Source organism: Engystomops pustulosus, chromosome 8, assembly GCF_040894005.1.
Source record: "Engystomops pustulosus chromosome 8, aEngPut4.maternal, whole genome shotgun sequence".
Classification (NCBI taxonomy): domain Eukaryota; kingdom Metazoa; phylum Chordata; class Amphibia; order Anura; family Leptodactylidae; genus Engystomops; species Engystomops pustulosus.
The window spans coordinates 16,115,206-16,138,050 of NC_092418.1; the positions used below are offsets into that span (position 1 = coordinate 16,115,206).

At 42.7% G+C, this 22,845-nt stretch overlaps 1 protein-coding gene across 5 annotated transcripts in view; it reads left to right on the forward strand.

Annotated features, from left to right (window-relative positions):
• MYO15A (myosin XVA) overlaps positions 1-22,845 on the forward strand; it is a 93,166-nt gene that overhangs the window by 33,241 nt on the left and 37,080 nt on the right. For all 5 annotated transcript variants that reach the window (XM_072119882.1, XM_072119883.1, XM_072119880.1 and 2 more), the window contains 14 exons: positions 9,110-9,200; positions 17,274-17,377; positions 17,467-17,530; positions 17,976-18,089; positions 18,695-18,856; positions 20,254-20,367; positions 20,446-20,504; positions 20,600-20,723; positions 21,108-21,203; positions 21,351-21,482; positions 21,581-21,706; positions 22,025-22,102; positions 22,192-22,346; positions 22,782-22,827. In XM_072119882.1, the coding sequence (XP_071975983.1) occupies positions 9,110-9,200; positions 17,274-17,377; positions 17,467-17,530; positions 17,976-18,089; positions 18,695-18,856; positions 20,254-20,367; positions 20,446-20,504; positions 20,600-20,723; positions 21,108-21,203; positions 21,351-21,482; positions 21,581-21,706; positions 22,025-22,102; positions 22,192-22,346; positions 22,782-22,827 (1,465 nt within the window). The remainder of the gene's footprint in view (positions 1-9,109; positions 9,201-17,273; positions 17,378-17,466; positions 17,531-17,975; positions 18,090-18,694; positions 18,857-20,253; positions 20,368-20,445; positions 20,505-20,599; positions 20,724-21,107; positions 21,204-21,350; positions 21,483-21,580; positions 21,707-22,024; positions 22,103-22,191; positions 22,347-22,781; positions 22,828-22,845) is intronic.

Consider the following 22,845-nt stretch of genomic DNA (forward strand, 5'->3'; position numbering starts at 1 on the left):
GTTATATTCCTGTACATAGGGGCAGTATTATAGTAGTTATATTTTTGTACATAGGGGGCAGTATTATAGTAGTTATATTCTTGTACATAGGGGGCAGTATTATAGTAGTTATATTCTTGTACATAGGGGGAAGTATTATAGTAGTTATATTCCTGTACATAGGGGGCAGTATTATAGTAGTTATATTTTTGTACATAGGGGACAGTATTATAGTAGTTATATTCTTGTACATAGGGGGCAGTATTATAGTAGTTATATTCTTGTACATAGGGGGCAGTATTATAGTAGTTATATTCCTGTACATAGGGGGCAGTATTATAGTAGTTATATTCCTGTACATAGGAGGCAGTATTATAGTAGTTATATTCTTGTACATAGGGGGGAGTATTATAGTAGTTATATTCCTGTACATAGGGGCAGTATTATAGTAGTTATATTCTTGTACATAGGGGGCAGTATTATAGTAGTTATATTCCTGTACATAGGGGGCAGTATTATAGTAGTTATATTACTGTACATAGGGGGCAGTATTATAGTAGTTATATTCTTGTACATAGGGGGCAGTTTTCTAGTAGTTATATTCTTGTACATGGGGGGCAGTATTATAGTAGTTATATTCCTGTACATAGGGGGCAGTATTATAGTAGTTATATTCCTGTACATAGGGGCAGTATTATAGTAGTTATATTCTTGTACATAGGGGGCAGTATTATAGTAGTTATATTCCTGTACATAGGGGGCAGTATTATAGTAGTTATATTACTGTACATAGGGGGCAGTATTATAGTAGTTATATTCTTGTACATAGGGGGCAGTTTTCTAGTAGTTATATTCTTGTACATGGGGGGCAGTATTATAGTAGTTATATTCCTGTACATAGGGGGCAGTATTATAGTAGTTATATTCCTGTACATAGGAGGCAGTATTATAGTAGTTATATCCTTGTACATAGGGGGGCAGTATTATAGTAGTTATATTCTTGTACATAGGGGGCAGTATTATAGTAGTTATATTCCTGTACATAGGGGGCAGTATTATAGTAGTTATATTCCTGTACATAGGGGGCAGTATTATAGTAGTTATATTCTTGTACATAGGGGGGCAGTATTATAGTAGCTATATTCTTGTACATAGGGGCAGTATTATAGTAGTTATATTCCTGTACATAGGGAGCAGTATTATAGTAGTTATATTCCTGTACATAGGGGGCAGTATTATAGTAGTTATATTTCTGTACATAGGGGGCAGTATTATAGTAGTTATATTCTTGTATATGAGGGGCAGTATTAGAGTAGTTATATTCCTGTACATAGGGGGCAGTATTATAGTAGTTATATTCTTGTACATAGGGGGCAGTATTATAGTAGTTATATTCTTGTATATAGGGGGCAGTATTATAGTAGTTATATTCTTGTACATAGGGGCAGTATTATAGTAGTTATATTCTTGTACATAGGGGGCAGTATTATAGTAGTTATATTCTTGTACATAGGGGGCAGTATTATAGTAGTTATATTCTTGTACATAGGGGGCAGTATTATAGTAGTTATATTCCTGTACATAGGGGCAGTATTATAGTAGTTATATTCTTGTACATAGGGGGCAGTATTATAGTAGTTATATTCTTGTACATAGGGGGCAGTATTATAGTAGTTATATTCCTGTACATAGGGGGCAGTATTATAGTAGTTATATTCTTGTACATAGGGGGCAGTATTATAGTAGTTATATTATTGTGCATAGGGAGCAGTATTATAGTAGTTATATTCTTGTACATAGGAGGCAGTATTATAGTTAGAGATGAGCAAGCACTAAAATGCTCGGGTACTCGTTATTCGAGACGAACTTTTCCCGATGCTCGAGTGCTCGTCTCGAATAACGAGCCCCATTGAAGTCAATGGGAGACTCGAGCATTTTTCAAGGGGACCAAGGCTCTGCACAGGGAAGCTTGGCCAAACACCTGGGAACCTCAGAAAAGGATGGAAACACCACGGAAATGGACAGGAAACAGCAGGGGCAGCATGCATGGATGCCTCTGAGGCTGCTTAATCGCACCATTATGCCAAAAGTATGGGCAACAGCATGGCCATGACAGAGTGACCGAATGAGGCTAGATAGCATCTAAAACATCCAATAATTGACCCTGACACTATAGGGGACTATGCAGAGGCAGCGGCAGCAGCGGCAGGCTAGAGAGTGTCATGGCGACATACCCCAAATGGACTCAGGCTTAAAACCAATGGGTGGCAGAGAGGAACCAAAGGAGGTGAGCAAGAAGCGCTCAAATAATATCGGTACATGATAAAAGTTTGCCAGTATATTTTGTGGATTACACAGCAGGGTGGCGACAAAGTTAACAAGTTTGATGAGGAAGCCATGAAAACAACCCAAAATTGTATGGAGGCAGTGAACTAGTAGTAGATTAAAGGTGCTGCAGTTAAAACTATGTTAGTTGGATCTTGGGATGGAGCTGGCGCTCCGCTGCCAGGCGAGCTTTCGCCAATCCAAGCCCCTGTCTCTAGGCTACTCCCCAAACAGCACTTCTAAGAACCTTTTGTATAAGATCAAGTGTAGTAGCGTTCTTATAAGTTTGGGTTCTGGCGGGTGAGGGGAATGTAAACAGATGCGCAAGAAGCGCTGAAATAATATTGGTAAATGATAAAAGTTTGCCAGTATATTTTGTGGATTACACAGCAGGGTGGCGACAAAGTTAACATGGAAGCCATGAAAACAATCCAAAATTCTGCCTGACACAGTTCGTTTGATAAGGGGACCATGTATGGAGGCAGCTATATGGACTACTTTTGGAGGCAGCTATGGCGATGACGTGTGGAGGTAGCAATGGAGACAATGTGTGAAGGCAGCTAAAAAGACGACGTGTGGAGGCTGCTATGGAGACAATTTAATTTGGATAGTGCCTGTATGTGGCAGTCCAAAAAAGTTTTCAAACCAGAGGAGCAGGTAGCTGTTCCTCCAGAAAAATTACATAGATTGAGTGCCTGTATGTGGCACTCCCAAAAATTGTTTAAAACAGAGGACCGGGTAGGTGGCCCTCCAGAAAAATTAAATACATAGAGTACTATAGCCAGAGCCAGTTGGCCCTGGCAAAAAAATAGCCAGTTTCCTCTGCTTTAGTGTACAAAGAGGAGGAGAAGGAGGAAAATGAGGAGGAGGAGGAGTGGATCAATTATTCAGGTTCAGCTTCTTTCACCTGGTGGAGAATGGAAATGCGGAGAAATCCAGCCTTTATTCATTTTAATAAGCGTCAGCCTGTCAGCGCTGTCAGTCGACAGGCGTGTACGCTTATCGGTGATGATGCCACCAGCTGCACTGAAAACCCGCTCGGACAAGACGCTAGCGGCAGGGCAGGCAAGAACCTCCAAGGCGTACAGCGCCAGTTCGTGCCACATGTCCAGCTTTGAAACCCAGTAGTTGTAGGGAGCTGTGTGATCATTTAGGACGATGGTATGGTCAGCTACGTACTCCCTCACCATCTTTCTGTAAAGATCAGCCCTACTCTGCCGAGACTGGGGACAGGTGACAGTGTCTTGCTGGGGTGACATAAAGCTGGCAAAAGCCTTGTAAAGCGTACCCTTGCCAGTGCTGGACAAGCTGCCTGCTCGCCTACTCTCCCTCGCTACTTGTCCCGCAGAACTACGCACTCTGCCGCTAGCGCTGTCAGAAGGGAAATACTGTTTCAGCTTGTGCACCAGGGCCTGCTGGTATTCATGCATTCTCACACTCCTTTCCTCTGCAGGGATGAGAGTGGAAAGATTTTGCTTGTACCGTGGGTCCAGGAGAGTGAACACCCAGTAATCGGTGCTGGAATAAATTCTTTGAACGCGAGGTTCACGGGATAGGCAGCCTAGCATGAAATCTGCCATATGCGCCAGAGTACCAACGCGTAAGAATTCACTCCCCTCACTGGCCTGACTGTCCATTTCCTCCTCCTCCAACTCCTCCAACTCCTCTTCTTCTGCCCATACACGCTGAACAGTGAAGGACTCAACAATGGTCCCCTCTTCTGTCTCGCCAACATTCTCCTCCTCTTCCTCCTCATCCTCCTCCACCTCCTCCGATATGCGCTGAGAAACAGACCTGAGGGTGCTTTGGCTATCAACAAGGGAATCTTCTTTTTCAACAGGCCAAGCAGCGGGATGGTGAGGCTGATGATGGCGGCATCACCACTGACCATCTGTGTTGACTCCTCGAAGTTACTCAGCACCTGACAGATATCAGACATCCACGTCCACTCCTCATTGTAGACTTGAGGAAGCTGACTGACCTGACTACCAGTTCTGGTGGAAGTTGACATCTGGCAGTCTACAATCGCTCTGCGCTGCTGGTAAACTCTGGATAACATGGTTAATGTTGAATTCCACCTCGTGGGCACGTCGCACAACAGTCGGTGAGCGGGCAGTTGGAGGCGGCGCTGCGCTGCCCTGAGAGTGGCAGCATCTGTGCTGGACTTCCTGAAATGCGCACAGATGCGGAGCACCTTCGTGAGCAAATCAGACAGATTGGGGTATGTCTTGAGGAAACGCTGAACTATGAGATTTAACACATGGGCCAGGCATGGCACATGTGTCAGTCTGCCGAGTTGCAGAGCCGCCACCAGGTTACGGCCGTTGTCACACACAACCATGCCTGGCTTCAGGTTCAGCGGTGCCAGCCACAGATCAGTCTGCGCCGTGATGCCCTGTAATAGCTCTTGGGTGGTGTGCCTTTTATCGCCTAGGCTCAGCACTTTGAGCACCGCCTGCTGTCGCTTAGCGATGGCACTGCTGCTGTGCCTTAAGCTACCGACTGATGGTGCCATGCCCACGGATGGTAATTCGGAGGAGGAGGTGGAGGAGGGGTGGGAGGAGTAGGAGGCATAGTAGGCCTTTGAGACCTGGACCGAGGTAGGCCCCGCAATCCTCGGCGTCGGCAGTATATGACCAGCCCCAGGGTCAGACTCGGTCCCAGCCTCCACCAAGTTAACCCAATGTGCCGTCAGCGATATACAGTGGCCCTGCCCAACAGCACTCGTCCACGTGTCCGTGGTCAGGTGGACCTTGTCAGAAATGGCGTTGGTCAGGGCACGGAGGATGTTCTCTGACACGTGCTTGTGCAGGGCTGGGACGGCACATCGGGAAAAGTAGTGGCGGCTGGGGACCGAATACCGAGGGGCGGCCGCCGCCATGAGGTTTCGAAAGGCCTCGGTCTCTACCAGCCTATAGGGCAGCATCTCCAGGCTAAGCAACTTGGAGATGTGGACGTTGAGGGCTTGGGCGTGTGGGTGGGTTGCGCTATACCTCCTTTTGCGCTCCAGCGTCTGGGGTATGGAGAGCTGAACGCTGGTGGATGCTGTGGAGGATCGTGGAGGCGAAGATGGGGTTTTCGCACGGGAGGTGTTTGGGCCGGGGTCCTGGGCAGGGGGCTGACTATCAGATGACACAGGGGAAGGAGAAGTGGTGTGCCCGGCCGGAGGTGAACGGGCTTGGTGCCATTGAGTGGGGTGTTTAGCATTCAGATGCCTGCGCATACTGGTGGTAGTTAAGCTAGTAGTGGTGGAACCCCTGCTGATCCTGGTTTGGCAAAGGTTGCACACCACAGTCCGTCGGTCATCCGGTGTTTCCTTAAAGAACCTCCAGACTTCTGAAAATCTAGCCCTCGCCGCGGGAGCCCTCGCCACGGGAGCTTGACTACGGGCAACATTTGGCGCTGATGCACCAGCTCTGGCCCTGCCTCTCCGTCTGGCCCCACCACTGCCTCTTCCAACCTGTTCTGCTATAGGACTCTCCTCCGTCTCAGAAGCACTGTGTTCACCCGGCCTATCAACCCAGCTTGGGTCTGTCACCTCATCATCCTCCGATCCCTCAGTCTGCTCCCCCCTCGGACTTCCTGCCCTGACAACAACTTCACCACTGTCTGACAACCGTGTCTCCTCATCGTCCGACACCTCTTTACACACTTCTTCCACTACGTGAATAATGTCATCATCACCCACAGACTGCGACTGGTGGAAAACCTGGGCATCGGAAAATAGCTCAGCAGCAGCAGGACAAGTGGTTTGTGGCTGTGGGAAGGGTCCAGAAAACAGTTCCTCAGAGTATGCCGGTTCAAATGCCAAATTTTCCTGGGAGGGGGCAGACTGGGGGGGAGGAGGCTGAGGTGCAGGAGCTGGAGGAATGCCGATTTCGGTGACATGGGTGGACTGTGTGGAAGACTGACTGGTGGACAAATTGCTAGAAGCATTGTCCGCAATCCACGACATCACCTGTTCGCACTGTTCTGGCCTCAACAGTGCTCTACCACGAGTCCCAGTAACTTCAGACATGAACCTAGGGAGTGTAGCTCTGCGGCGTTCCCCTGCTCCCTCATCAGCAGGTGGTGTCTCACCCCGCCCAGGACCACGGCCTCTGACCCCTGCAGTAGTTGGACGCCCACGTCCCCGCCCTCGTCCTCTACTCCTAGCCATCGGGTTAAACATTTTCCAAATTAAAGTGTAAACTTGAAAAAAAAAAAATTTTGTGTTTATTTTTTTTTTTGTTTTTAATTTTTTTTAACAAAACGATGCTATCCTATTGCTATGGCTAGTTTCTAACCTACACTGACAGCACACAACTGGATTTTGTGCTTTGCAAGATGAGTTTGAGCTATAAAATGAAATAAAGGTAAAAAAAAAAAAAAAATCATCAGACTCTGCCTAATTCTACTCAAACCCCTAATAAATTGTCCCACTTTGGTGTTTGAGGTGGATATGTGTGTCACTAAGAGCTAAACACAACGGTCGCAGGTCTCCCAGCAAATTCCTCACAATATGGTACTAGCTGCACTACTAGTGGCAGCAAGCCCAGCCACAAGCAAACAAAAAAAAGGAAAATATAACGCTATTGTAGCCCTAAGTAAGCCTACAATGAGAGCACACTGCTTTGCAAGATGAGTTTGAGCTATAAAATGAAATAAAGGTAAAAAAAAAAAAAAAAAAATCAGCAGACTCTGCCTAATTCTACTCAAACCCCTAATAAATTGTCCCACTTTGGTGTTTGAGGTGGATATGTGTGTCACTAAGAGCTAAACACAACGGTAGCAAGTCCCCCTGCAAATTCCTCACAATATGGTGCTAGCTGCACTACTAGTGCCAGCAAGCCCAGCCACAAGCAAATAAAAAAAAAAAAAGTATAACGTTATTGTAGCCCTAAGAAGGGCTGTTGGGTTCTTGGAGAATCACTCCTGCCTAACAGTAATCTACTAGCACCCTAACGCTTTCCCTGACCAGCAGCAGCTCTCTCCCTAGCGGCATCCAGACAGAGAATGATCCGAGCAGCGTGGGCAGCGGCTAGTCTATTCCAGTCTAGTAGTTATATTCCTGTACATAGGGGGCAGTATTATAGTAGTTATATTCTTGTACATAGGGAACAGTATTATAGTAGTTATATTCCTGTACATAGGGGGCAGTATTATAGTAGTTATATTCTTGTACATAGGGGGCAGTATTATAGTAGTTATATTCTTGTACATAGGGGACAGTATTATAGTAGTTATATTCTTGTATATAGGGGGCAGTATTATAGTAGTTATATTCTTGTACATAGGGGGCAGTATTATAGTAGTTATATTCTTGTACATAGGGGACAGTATTATAGTAGTTATATTCCTGTACACAGGGGGCAGTATTATAGTAGTTATATTCTTGTACATAGGTGGCAGTATTATAGCAGTTATATTCTTGTACATAGGTGGCAGTATTATAGTAGTTATATTCCTGTACATAGGGGGCAGTATTATAGTAGTTATATTCCTGTACATAGGGGGCAGTATTATAGTAGTTATATTCCTGTACATAGGGGGCAGTATTATAGTAGTTATATTCCTGTACATAGGGGGCAGTATTATAGTAGTTATATTCTTGTACATAGGGGGCAGTATTATAGTAGTTATATTCCTGTACATAGGGGGCAGTATTATAGTAGTTATATTCTTGTATATAGGGGGCAGTATTATAGTAGTTATATTCTTGTACATAGGGGGCAGTATTATAGTAGTTATATTCTTGTACATAGGGGACAGTATTATAGTAGTTATATTCTTGTACATAGGGGGGAGTATTATAGTAGTTATATTCTTGTACATAGGGGGGAGTATTATAGTAGTTATATTCTTGTACATAGGGGACAGTATTATAGTAGTTATATTCCTGTACATAGGGGGCAGTATTATAGTAGTTATATTCTTGTATATAGGGGGCAGTATTATAGTAGTTATATTCTTGTACATAGGGGGCAGTATTATAGTAGTTATATTCTTGTACATAGGGGGGAGTATTATAGTAGTTATATTCTTGTACATAGGGGACAGTATTATAGTAGTTATATTCCTGTACATAGGGGGCAGTATTATAGTAGTTATATTCTTGTATATAGGGGGCAGTATTATAGTAGTTATATTCTTGTACATAGGGGGCAGTATTATAGTAGTTATATTCTTGTACATAGGGGGCAGTATTATAGTAGTTATATTCCTGTACATAGGGGGCAGTATTATAGTAGTTATATTCCTGTACATAGGGGGCAGTATTATAGTAGTTATATTCTTGTACATAGGGGGCAGTATTATAGTAGTTATATTCCTGTACATAGGGGGCAGTATTATAGTAGTTATATTCTTGTACATAGGGGGCAGTATTATAGTAGTTATATTCTTGTACATAGGGGGCAGTATTATAGTAGTTATATTCCTGTACATAGGGGGCAGTATTATAGTAGTTATATTCCTGTACATAGGAGGCAGTATTATAATAGTTATATTCTTGTACATAGGGGGCAGTATTATAGTAGTTATATTTTTGTACATAGGGGACAGTATTATAGTAGTTATATTCCTGTACATAGGGGGCAGTATTATAGTAGTTATATTCTTGTACATAGGGGGCAGTATTATAGTAGATATATTGTTGTACATAGGGGGCAGTATTATAGTAGTTATATTCCTGTACATAGGGGGCAGTATTATAGTAGTTATATTCCTGTACATAGGGGGCAGTATTATAGTAGTTATATTCCTGTAGATATGAGCTGTATTACTTTATGATGATGATTTATTACTGTATTTTTGTTGTTTTGAGTGGTGAAAGTGGATCTGGTAAAACAGAAGCCACAAAGCTGATTCTGCGTTACCTGGTAGCAGTTAATCAGAGACGTGGTGTGACAAATCAGGTGAGTGACCCCTTCCTCTAGGCCTGGTTACTCGGGTGCTCAGTATTAGGTGCATATTAATATTTTTTTAATTCAATGGTTTCCCAATTAGATTTATTACGTTAAACAATTTTATAACCTCTGGATATTTTCTATGGATCTTATTTAAACCCTTAGTCAAGACTCTAGAATCACAGTACAATATTATTACAATCAGTTTTAACCTTTTTCAATATGTTTTTTTATAATGTAATATTGGAAACTGGTCTAACCACCTCTTAATACTTTTAAATTCACATGTTACTGGATCTTGCAGATAGAGGTACATAATCCCTGTACTGTGACATCACTGTGTGTATTATCCCTGTACTGTGACATCACTGTGTGTATTATCCTGTACTGTGACATCACTGTGTGTATTATCCCTGTACTGTGACATCACTGTGTGTATTATCTCTGTACTGTGACATCACTGTGTATTATCCCTGTACTGTGACATCACTGTGTGTATTATCCCTGTACTGTGACATCACTGTGTTTATTATCCCTGTACTGTGACATCACTGTGTGTATTATCCCCTGTTCTGTGACATTACTGTGTGTATTATCCCTGTACTGTGACAACACTGTGTGTATTATCCCTGTACTGTGGTATTACTGTGTGTATTATCCCTGTACTGTGACATCACTGTGTGTATTATCCCTGTACTGTGGTATTACTGTGTGTATTATCTCTGTACTGTGACATCACTGTGTGTATTATCTCTGTACTTTGACATTACTGTGTGTATTATCCCTGTACTGTGACATCACTGTGTATTATCCCCTGTACTGTGACATCGCTGTGTGTATTATCTCTGTAGTGTGACCTCACTGTGTGTATTATCCCTGTACTGTGACATCACTGTGTGTATTATCCCTGTACTGTGACATCACTGTGTGTATTATCTCTGTACTGTGACATCACTGTGTGAATTATCCCTGTACTGTGACATCACTGTGTATTATCCCTGTACTGTGACATCACTGTGTGTATTATCCCTGTACTGTGACATCACTGTGTGTATTATCTCTGTCCTGTGACATCGCTGTGTGTATTATCCCTGTACTGTGACATCACTGTGTGTATTATCCCTGTACTGGGACATCACTGTGTGTATTACCCCTGTACTGTGACATCACTGTGTGTATTATCCCTGTACTGTGACATCACTGTGTGTATTATACCTGTACTGTAACATCACTGTGTGTATTATCCCTGTACTGTGACATCACTGTGTGTATTATCCCTGTACTGTGACATCACTGTGTGTATTATCCCTGTACTGTGACATCGCTGTGTGTATTATCCCTGTACTGTGACATCGCTGTGTGTATTATCCCTGTACTGTGACATCACTGTGTGTATTATCCCTGTACTGTGACATCACTGTGTGAATTATCTCTGTACTGTGACATCACTGTGTGTATTATCCCTGTACTGTGACATCACTGTGTATTATCTCTGTACTGTGACATCACTGTGTGTATTATGCCTGTACTGTGACATCACTGTGTGTATTATCTCTGTACAGTGACATAACTGCGTGTATTATCCCTGTACTGTGACATCACTGTGTGTATTATCCCTGTACTGTGACATCACTGTGTGTATTATCCTGTACTGTGACATCACTGTGTGTATTATCCCTGTACTGTGACATCACTGTGTAATATCCCTGTACTGTGACATCGCTGTGTGTATTATCCCTGTACTGTGACATCACTGTGTGTATTATCCTGTACTGTGACATCACTGTGTGTATTATCCCTGTACTGTGACATCACTGTGTGTATTATCCCTGTACTGTGACATCACTGTGTGTATTATCCTGTACTGTGACATCACTGTGTGTATTATCCCTGTACTGTGACATCACTGTGTGTATTATCTCTGTACTGTGACATCACTGTGTATTATCCCTGTACTGTGACATCACTGTGTGTATTATCCCTGTACTGTGACATCACTGTGTGTATTATCTTTGTACTGTGACATCACTGTGTGTATTATCCCTGTACTGTGACATCACTGTGTGTATTATCCCTGTACTGTGACATCACTGTGTGTCTTATCCTGTACTGTGACATCACTGTGTGTATTATCCCTGTACTGTGACATCACTGTGTGTATTATCCCTGTACTGTGACATCACTGTGTGTATTATCCCTGTACTGTGACATCACTGTGTGTATTATCCCTGTACTGTGACATCACTGTGTGTATTATCCCTGTACTGTGACATCACTGTGTATATTATCCCTGTACTGTGACATCACTGTGTTTATTATCCCTGTACTGTGACATCACTGTGTGTATTATCCCCTGTTCTGTGACATTACTGTGTGTATTATCCCTGTACTGTGACAACACTGTGTGTATTATCCCTGTACTGTGACATCACTGTGTGTATTATCTCTGTACTTTGACATTACTGTGTGTATTATCCCTGTACTGTGACATCACTGTGTATTATCCCCTGTACTGTGACATCGCTGTGTGTATTATCTCTGTAGTGTGACCTCACTGTGTGTATTATCCCTGTACTGTGACATCACTGTGTGTATTATCCCTGTACTGTGACATCACTGTGTGTATTATCTCTGTACTGTGACATCACTGTGTGAATTATCCCTGTACTGTGACATCACTGTGTATTATCCCTGTACTGTGACATCACTGTGTGTATTATCCCTGTACTGTGACATCACTGTGTGTATTATCTCTGTCCTGTGACATCGCTGTGTGTATTATCCCTGTACTGTGACATCACTGTGTGTATTATCCCTGTACTGGGACATCACTGTGTGTATTACCCCTGTACTGTGACATCACTGTGTGTATTATCCCTGTACTGTGACATCACTGTGTGTATTATACCTGTACTGTAACATCACTGTGTGTATTATCCCTGTACTGTGACATCACTGTGTGTATTATCCCTGTACTGTGACATCACTGTGTGTATTATCCCTGTACTGTGACATCACTGTGTGAATTATCTCTGTACTGTGACATCACTGTGTGTATTATCCCTGTACTGTGACATCACTGTGTATTATCTCTGTACTGTGACATCACTGTGTGTATTATGCCTGTACTGTGACATCACTGTGTGTATTATCTCTGTACAGTGACATAACTGCGTGTATTATCCCTGTACTGTGACATCACTGTGTGTATTATCCCTGTACTGTGACATCACTGTGTGTATTATCCTGTACTGTGACATCACTGTGTGTATTATCCCTGTACTGTGACATCACTGTGTAATATCCCTGTACTGTGACATCGCTGTGTGTATTATCCCTGTACTGTGACATCACTGTGTGTATTATCCTGTACTGTGACATCACTGTGTGTATTATCCCTGTACTGTGACATCACTGTGTGTATTATCCCTGTACTGTGACATCACTGTGTGTATTATCCTGTACTGTGACATCACTGTGTGTATTATCCCTGTACTGTGACATCACTGTGTGTATTATCCCTGTACTGTGACATCACTGTGTGTATTATCCTGTACTGTGACATCACTGTGTGTATTATCCCTGTACTGTGACATCACTGTGTATTATCCCTGTACTGTGACATCACTGTGTGTATTATCTCTGTACTGTGACATCACTGTGTGTATTATTCCTGTACTGTGACATCACTGTGTGTATTATCCCTGTACTGTGACATCGCTGTGTGTATTATTCCTGTACTGTGACATCACTGTGTGTATTATCCCTGTACTGTGACATCACTGTGTGTATTATCCCTGTACTGTGACATCACTGTGTGTATTATCCCTGTACTGTGACAACACTGTGTGTATTATCTCTGTACTGTGACATCACTGTGTGTATTATCCCTGTACTGTGACATCACTGTGTGTATTATCCCTGTACTGTGACATCACTGTGTGAATTATCTCTGTACTGTGACATCACTGTGTGTATTATCCCTGTACTGTGACATCACTGTGTATTATCTCTGTACTGTGACATCACTGTGTGTATTATCCCTGTACTGTGACATCACTGTGTGTATTATCTCTGTACAGTGACATAACTGCGTGTATTATCCCTGTACTGTGACATCACTGTGTGTATTATGCCTGTACTGTGACATCACTGTGTGTATTATCCTGTACTGTGACATCACTGTGTGTATTATCCCTGTACTGTGACATCACTGTGTAATATCCCTGTACTGTGACATCGCTGTGTGTATTATCCCTGTACTGTGACATCACTGTGTGTATTATCCCTGTACTGTGACATCACTGTGTGTATTATCCCTGTACTGTGACATCACTGTGTGTATTATCCCTGTACTGTGACATCACTGTGTGTATTATCTCTGTACTGTGACATCACTGTGTGTATTATCTCTGTACAGTGACATCACCGTGTGTATTATAGCCTGTACTGTGACATCACTGTGTGTATTATCCCTGTACTGTGACATCACTGTGTGTATTATCCCTGTACTGTGACATCACTGTGTGTATTATCCTGTACTGTGACATCACTGTGTGTATTATCCCTGTACTGTGACATCACTGTGTGTATAATCCCTGTACTGTGACATCACTGTGTGTATTATCTCTGTACTGTGACATCACTGTGTGTATTATCTCTGTACAGTGACATCACCGTGTGTATTATATCCTGTACTGTGACATCACTGTGTGTATTATCCCTGTACTGTGACATCACTGTGTGTATTATCCTGTACTGTGACATCACTGTGTGTATTATCCCTGTACTGTGACATCACTGTGTATTATCCCTGTACTGTGACATCACTGTGTGTATTATCTCTGTACTGTGACATCACTGTGTGTATTATCCTGTACTGTGACATCACTGTGTGTATTATTCCTGTACTGTGACATCAATGTGTGTATTATCTCTGTACTGTGACATCGCTGTGTGTATTATCCCTGTACTGTGACATCACTGTGTGTACTATCCCTGTACTGTGACATCACTGTGTGTATTATCCCTGTACTGTGACATCACTGTGTGTATTATCCCTGTACTGTGACATCAATGTGTGTATTATCCCTGTACTGTGACATCACTGTGTGTATTATCCCTGTACTGTGACATCACTGTGTGTATTATCTCTGTACTGTGACATCACTGTGTGTATTATCCCTGTACTGTGACATCACTGTGTGTATTATCCCTGTACTGTGACATCACTGTGTGTATTCTCCCTGTACTGTGACATAACTGTGTGTATTATCCCTGTACTGTGACATCACTGTGTGTATTATCCCTGTACTGTGACGTCACTGTGTGTATTATTTCTGTACTGTGATATCACTGTGCGTATTATCCTGTACTGTGACAGCACTGTGTGTATTATCCCTGTACTGTGACATCGCTGTGTGTATTATCCCCTGTACTGTGACATCACTGTGTGTATTATCTCTGTACTGTGACATCACTGTGTGTATTATCCCTGTACTGTGACATCACTGTGTGTATTATCTCTGTACTGTGACATCACTGTGTGTATTATCCCTGTACTGTGACATCAATGTGTGTATTATCCCTGTACTGTGACATCACTGTGTGTATTATCCCTGTACTGTGACATCACTGTGTGTATTATCCCTGTACTGTGACATCACTGTGTGTATTATCCCTGTACTGTGACATCGCTGTGTGTATTATCCCCTGTACTGTGACATCACTGTGTGTATTATCTCTGTACTGTGACATCGCTGTGTGTATTATCCCCTGTACTGTGACATCACTGTGTGTATTATCCCTGTACTGTGACATCACTGTGTATATTATCCCTGTACTGTGACATCACTGTGTGTATTATCCCTGTACTGTGACATCACTGTGTGTATTATCCCTGTACTGTGACGTCACTGTGTGTATTATTTCTGTACTGTGACATCACTGTGTGTATTATCCTGTACTGTGACAGCACTGTGTGTATTATCCCTGTACTGTGACATCGCTGTGTGTATTATCCCCTGTACTGTGACATCACTGTGTGTATTATCTCTGTACTGTGACATCACTGTGTGTATTATCCCTTTACTGTGACGTCACTGTGTGTATTATTTCTGTACTGTGACATCACTGTGTGTATTATCCTGTACTGTGACAGCACTGTGTGTATTATCCCTGTACTGTGACATCGCTGTGTGTATTATCCCCTGTACTGTGACATCACTGTGTGTATTATCTCTGTACTGTGACATAGCTGTGTGTATTATCCCTGTACTGTGACATCACTGTGTGTATTATCCCTGTACTGTGACATCACTGTGTGTATTATCCCTGTACTGTGACATCAATGTGTGTATTATCCCTGTACTGTGACATCACTGTGTGTATTATCCCTGTACTGTGACATCACTGTGTGTATTATCCCTGTACTGTGACATCAATGTGTGTATTATCCCTGTACTGTGACATCACTGTGTGTATTATCCCTGTACTGTGACATCACTGTGTGTATTATCTCTGTACTGTGACATCACTGTGTGTATTATCCCTGTACTGTGACATCACTGTTTGTATTATCCCTGTACTGTGACATCACTGTGTGTATTCTCCCTGTACTGTGACATAACTGTGTGTATTATCCCTGTACTGTGACATCACTGTGTGTATTATCCCTGTACTGTGACGTCACTGTGTGTATTATTTCTGTACTGTGATATCACTGTGCGTATTATCCTGTACTGTGACAGCACTGTGTGTATTATCCCTGTACTGTGACATCGCTGTGTGTATTATCCCCTGTACTGTGACATCACTGTGTGTATTATCTCTGTACTGTGACATCACTGTGTGTATTATCCCTGTACTGTGACATCACTGTGTGTATTATCTCTGTACTGTGACATCACTGTGTGTATTATCCCTGTACTGTGACATCACTGTGTGTATTATCCCTGTACTGTGACATCACTGTGTGTATTATCTCTGTACTGTGACATCACTGTGTTTATTATCCCTGTACTGTGACATCACTGTGTGTATTATCCCTGTACTGTGACATCACTGTGTGTATTATCCCTTCACTGTGACATCACTGTGTGCATTATCCCTGTACTGTGACATCACTGTGTGTATTATCCCTGTACTGTGACATCGCTGTGTGTATTATCTCTGTACTGTGACATCACTGTGTGCATTATCCCTGTACTGTGACATCACTGTGTGTATTATCCCCTGTACTGTGACATCACTGTGTGCATTATCCCTGTACTGTGACATCACTGTGTGTATTATCCCTGTACTGTGACATCACTGTGTGTATTATCCCTGTACTGTGACATCAATGTGTGTATTATCCCTGTACTGTGACATCACTGTGTGTATTATCCCTGTACTGTGACATCACTGTGTGTATTATCTCTGTACTGTGACATCACTGTGTGTATTATCCCTGTACTGTGACATCACTGTGTGTATTATCCCTGTACTGTGACATCACTGTGTGTATTCTCCCTGTACTGTGACATAACTGTGTGTATTATCCCTGTACTGTGACATCACTGTGTGTATTATCCCTGTACTGTGACGTCACTGTGTGTATTATTTCTGTACTGTGATATCACTGTGCGTATTATCCTGTACTGTGACAGCACTGTGTGTATTATCCCTGTACTGTGACATCGCTGTGTGTATTATCCCCTGTACTGTGACATCACTGTGTGTATTATCTCTGTACTGTGACATCACTGTGTGTATTATCCCTGTACTGTGACATCACTGTGTGTATTATCTCTGTACTGTGACATCACTGTGTGTATTATCCCTGTACTGTGACATCACTGTGTGTATTATCCCTGTACTGTGACATCACTGTGTGTATTCTCCCTGTACTGTGACATCACTGTGTGTATTATCCCTGTACTGTGACGTCACTGTGTGTATTATTTCTGCACCTTTTAGTAGACACACCCTCTCTCATGCCTAAGTATATTTGCATGACACAATATACAGGATATCTTGATGGTGACTATATATATGAAGCTATACATCTTCCACTTTCTCATTCTTACACTCTCGTCTTAGATTCTAGAAGCGACACCTCTGCTGGAATCTTTCGGAAATGCCAAAACAGTCCGGAACGATAATTCCAGCCGCTTTGGAAAGTTTGTGGAAATTTATCTGGAGGAGTGAGTATTCATCATACCGGACTAGATCTGACCCGTCCCTGACCACATATAGAGGCATATAACCCTTTGACACGTCGCTTCCTTTCTAGGGGTGTGATTTGTGGTGCCATAACATCCCAATACCTGCTTGAAAAATCCCGAATTGTATTCCAGGTGAGTGTTCTTACACATGGGCCACCAGGAGCAACATCCTAATTTTCCATGGGGTGGTGCCGGACGGACTCCACACCTCTGCTGGATCAATAAGAACCAGTCTCTTATATTATGGGCACCTTTCTGTACTGATCGGGGTAAAGGGGAGCCTTTATATAGCGGTCTGCATCCTGCTATGTGACTGGGCTCTCCTATGTATCACACATACACGTATCTACCTATAGCTGGCACTACAGAGACAGGAGGAGAGCTAATTTAAATATTCTTTTCCCATAATGCCTTAGATCTCCTCAATGTAACCAGTACCTCCTCTGATATTGATACTATAGTGGTTCCGGAATGTGATATAGGTGCCTCAAGCATAAGGGACACCCCATATTGTTACTTAGTAATAACGCCCCACTCCATCAAATAATCTCTTTTAACCAATCTGGTTAATTTTCAGGCCAAAAATGAGAGGAATTACCACATTTTCTACGAGATGTTGGCTGGTCTCCCCTCTCAACAGAAGCAAGCGTTCTACCTTCAGGATGCGGAAACGTATTACTATCTAAATCAGGTGCAGTATGTCTTGTGGGGGGATTGGCGGATAGACCCCCTGGCATGATCGGATAAGTGCAACTCATGGATTTCAGAATTAGTGGCGGAAATTTTGTTTGTTTTTTTTTTACCAACAAAAATGTTCTGTTGGGAGCTCATGGGTCTGGTTATCATTGGGGTCGGTTCCAGGTTTCACTAGGCCCCTGGGCGGCACAACCTCAGTGTGCCCCTTTGCAGTGAACTCATGTGGCGAGACTAAAACAGTCTCCTGTTCCCCAAAATATTCTCTAGTTTATCATCCCTAACACCCCATCATGGTTATTTTATATAAAGCCCCCAGTGGCCCCGATGGATTCATTAGATACAGCACCCTCACCCCCCATGGATTCCTTATGTACAGCCTTATGAGGGCCCTCCAGCAGCTTTGGGCCCTGGCGCTTGCTCAGGTATGCCCAGTTATAGCGCCGTCCCCATGCCTAACTATAATGCACAGATTATTAGTACAATACTGCCCCCTATGGGTAAGAGTAAGAATGTGATGACTGAGAAGTTTCATGCATAGTACATAACAGTCTTGTCTGTCTATGCTCAGATATGTCTAACACAGACTGATTTCATGTTTAGGGAGGTAACTGTGAGATTCCTTCTAAAAGTGATGCCGAAGATTTCCGAAGACTCCTAAATGCCATGGAATCTCTCAGCTTCACCACCGAAGACCAGGACAGCATCTTCCGCATTCTCTCTTCTATCCTGCACTTGGGGAATGTCTATTTTGAGAAATACGAAGTAAGAACCCAAGGGGTAACTTCTCGTCAATGGGGGAGATTCATCAGATGTGTCCGAGAGCCAAACGCATGGTAACATGTAACAGCGCTGTGTGTGAGCGCACCCTCAATCTCCCCTATTGTTTGTCCTCCCGGTGCCTTCGATATGGGAGTTTGGCAACATCAATTTCACTGATTTTTTTTCAAAGAATCTGCTGCAGAAGTTTAAAGATGTAAACTTGAATTTCTCCTGCAGATGTGCCAGTGGCTCTGCATGGGGATAAACTCCACTGTAATTCAGAGGATCTGTTATCATTCGGATACCGAATTTGCCATATAATCCACAGCTATAAGTAAAATGCTACATAATTATTCCCTTTTTTGTTTTGTTTTTTTGCACAGGTTTTCTACAGTTTTTTTGTAAATAAAGATGCAAAGTCAAGGACCTATAATTTGTAACTTTAATTACCCCAAAAATAGCTGATATTTTTAATAAATACCCTCAGATTCCTTTTGGATGAGATTATTGGCTTCTTATATGCAAAAAAATATTGGGGCAGATTTACTTACCCGGTCCGTTCGCAATCCAGCAGCGCGTTCTCTGTGCTGGATTCGGGTCCGGCCGGGATTCATCAAGGTAGTTCCTCCACCGTCCACCAAGTGGCGCTGCTGCGCTGAAAAGCATCTGAACGCGCTGGAGTTCACCGACCCGGACCAAGTGAAGGTAAGCGCGTCCCAAGCGACACATTTCTTTTTTTAAATGCGGCGGTTTTTCCGAATCCATCGGGTTTTCGCTTGGCCACGCCCCCGGTTTCCGTTGCGTGCATGCCGACGCCAAAATCCCGGGGCAATACAGGGGAAATCGGCGCAAATCAGAAATATTCGGGTAACACGTCGGGGAAACGCGAATCGGGCCCATAGTAAATGACCCCCATTGGGTTAAAAAAAAAATCAGCAGTAACTTTCTAATTATTTTACATGAATATTAGAAATAAATACTGCAGTAAAGTAGTGTGCAATAATCATGGGAGACCAAATAGACATCTGTACAAGGGTTTTTTTTTTTGTGTTGTCAATTCTGCCAAAAAAAGAAAAAATTTAGACACTTTTACGTCTGGTTCAGGGCAGGGCTTGGCAGAAAAGGGATGGGGTCTGTACCGCAGCCAAAAATTGTGCCTAAATGTGCATTTTTCTTGAATAAGCCAACCAATAAGGAGTAAGTCAGACTTGATAGTCTTATCCCACGCCAGATTTCTCATCCAGCACCTGACACTTGATCCTCTGGCATAGTATAAGACTGTTTAGTCTAACATTTAGATAGTATTAGTAAACTTGTTCCCTAGTGTGAACAGATCTTAGACTGGGTATCAAAGGTCCTTCTGAGCTGATCCGCACTGACATAGACACGGTTTATTTCAGACTGAATCGCAGGAGGTGGCTTCAGTAGTGAGTGCGAGCGAAATACGAGTGGTGTCCGAGCTCCTACAGATCTCCCACGAAAGTCTGCAGAAAGCCATCACCTATAAAGTGACTGTACGTACCAGACATCAGTGTGTGGTCATAAATCCTGATGCGGGGTAGACATAGCAATTTGTTTTCTTGATTTTTCAGGAAACTATGAGAGAAAAAATCTTCACTCCTCTGACAGTGGACAGCGCTGTTGATGCCAGGTAAGAAGAGATGGCAGGACATTGGTGTATCTCAGTAATCCTGACTATGCCAGATGTATAGGAATACTTATGACAACTGTCATTGTGTATTACAGAGATGCAATTGCCAAGATTTTATACTCCCTGCTCTTCAGCTGGCTGACAGATAGGATTAACAAGCTGGTCTACCCCAAGCAAGATGCCCTGTCCATTGCCATACTGGATATTTATGGCTTTGAGGTAATGGGATGGCTCAGGTTTGTACTGATAGGATAGTCCATGATCATTGTCTGTCTTGGCTTCAGCACTGTGGACAGAGCAGATATAAAGAGGATAACAGGATTCTATCACTGGTCACTGTGGTGAACTCTGCTGACACCTAGTGGCCAAGTTACAGACTACCGCTCTTCAGAACAGAAGTCACAAGCGGAAGCAGGCAATGCATATTGCTTCATATACATGAGGATGTTTTTGGAACAGATTTTAAGGTGATAGACTGAGGATAAGAGGTAGTAAGGTGCAGCACATCTGGCACAGATGTCTAGTTGTCCTTGATCCCTGGTTATATTGTGATTCTGATCTCCTTTGTAGTCTCCTATAATAACACCGCTCTATACTCCACAGGATCTGAACTTTAACAGCTTCGAACAGCTCTGCATCAACTATGCAAATGAATATCTGCAGTATTTTTTCAATAAGATTGTGTTCAAAGAGGAGCAGGTGAGTGCCGAAGGTTGGAGTCCTTTCCTGTGTGTAGGATTCATCCTTAGGGCTTGTTCATTCAGTGCCACTAAATAATCTATGGCAGATAGACAAATGACTGCAGCAAATTCCATATGCACCTCCATATGCACCTTCCACTTACAGGAGGAATACATCCGCGAGCAGATTGACTGGAGGGAAATCTCCTTTGTGGACAACCAGTCCTGTATAGATCTCATCTCCCAAAAACCCTATGGGATTCTGAGAATCTTGGATGATCAGAGCTGCTTCCCGCAGGTAACTCTATGTAATCCATTTTCACCTGGTTATAAGGTAGACCTAGACAAAGGTACCACAAGAAAATCAATACATCTATGTGTAACCTTGTTCTTTAGGCCACAGACCACACCTTCCTCCAGAAGTGTCACTACCACCACGGCACCAACGAGCTTTACTGTAAGCCAAAGATGCCTCTTCCGGAATTTGGGATTAAGCATTTTGCTGGGAAAGTTACTTATCAGGTATGTCTTATTATAACATTCCATCATAGGAATATGATCATGTGACATTAGGTATACCATGGCAGTGTCACACATGGTAGACTTAGATACACTTATACTATTGTTCAAGATTAGGTTTAGATACATAGAGACCATGTCACACATCATAGGGTTAAGAACGCTGAGACCTTCATACGTAATACTTGATAAATTTGGACACATAGAGACATTACCACACATAATAGGCTGAGATACACAAAGGCTACATATTTAGTAGTCTGTACTATAAAGATTTCGAGTCACAGTTTATGTTCTAGAATTATTTCCTTCTATTTTCAGGTCCACAAATTTTTAGATAAAAACTACGACCAAGTGAGGCAGGATGTCCTGGACCTTTTTGTCAACAGTAAAATTAAGGTAAAAATGATTACAATTATTATTGTGTAAAAAGTGGGAATGGTATAATATAGGAATATCTCAATGGATCCCCGTTTTCACTTCCGCAGGTGGTGGCCAACCTGTTTTTCAGCCACGCTCAGGTGCTGGCCCAACAGAAAAGCATGATGGGTAAAAGTAATACAGTGACCCGGAAGATCAAGGCTCAAACTGTAGCGGCAAAGTTCCAGCAATCCCTCCTGGAGCTGGTGGAGAAGATGGAGAGGTATGGAGTACAGGTGTAACTTAAAGCTCCCAGGTCCTGGTCTTATACATGTACCAAGACCCCTACTATAATTTACCATAAAGTGCAACTGCAGCCTGTGCTTTCCCTGATACAGTCATAGACACCATCTTTGCAAGGTCAAATCTGATGACAGGTTTCCTCTTACTTTACCTTATAGCTCTTCTGTCTTGGTTTATGGTGACCCCTTCCTCTACACTTTTACTGGACACCACCCCAATTTCTAATACTTCATGGATCTGATATCTGTGATGCTATTTGGCACAGTCCTCATTAATCCTCTGAAGCACCTGCAGTTCATCTCCATTCACACTATGAGTGCAGGGGCCAGAGATTGCACCCAACACTATCAGATATCTCTGAAATATCAAATGAATTAGATGTGAATACTAAGATATACATATCTTATCCCTACAGGTGTAATCCATTCTTTGTCCGATGTATAAAACCCAACAGCAAAAAAGTAAGTAAAATTAATTAT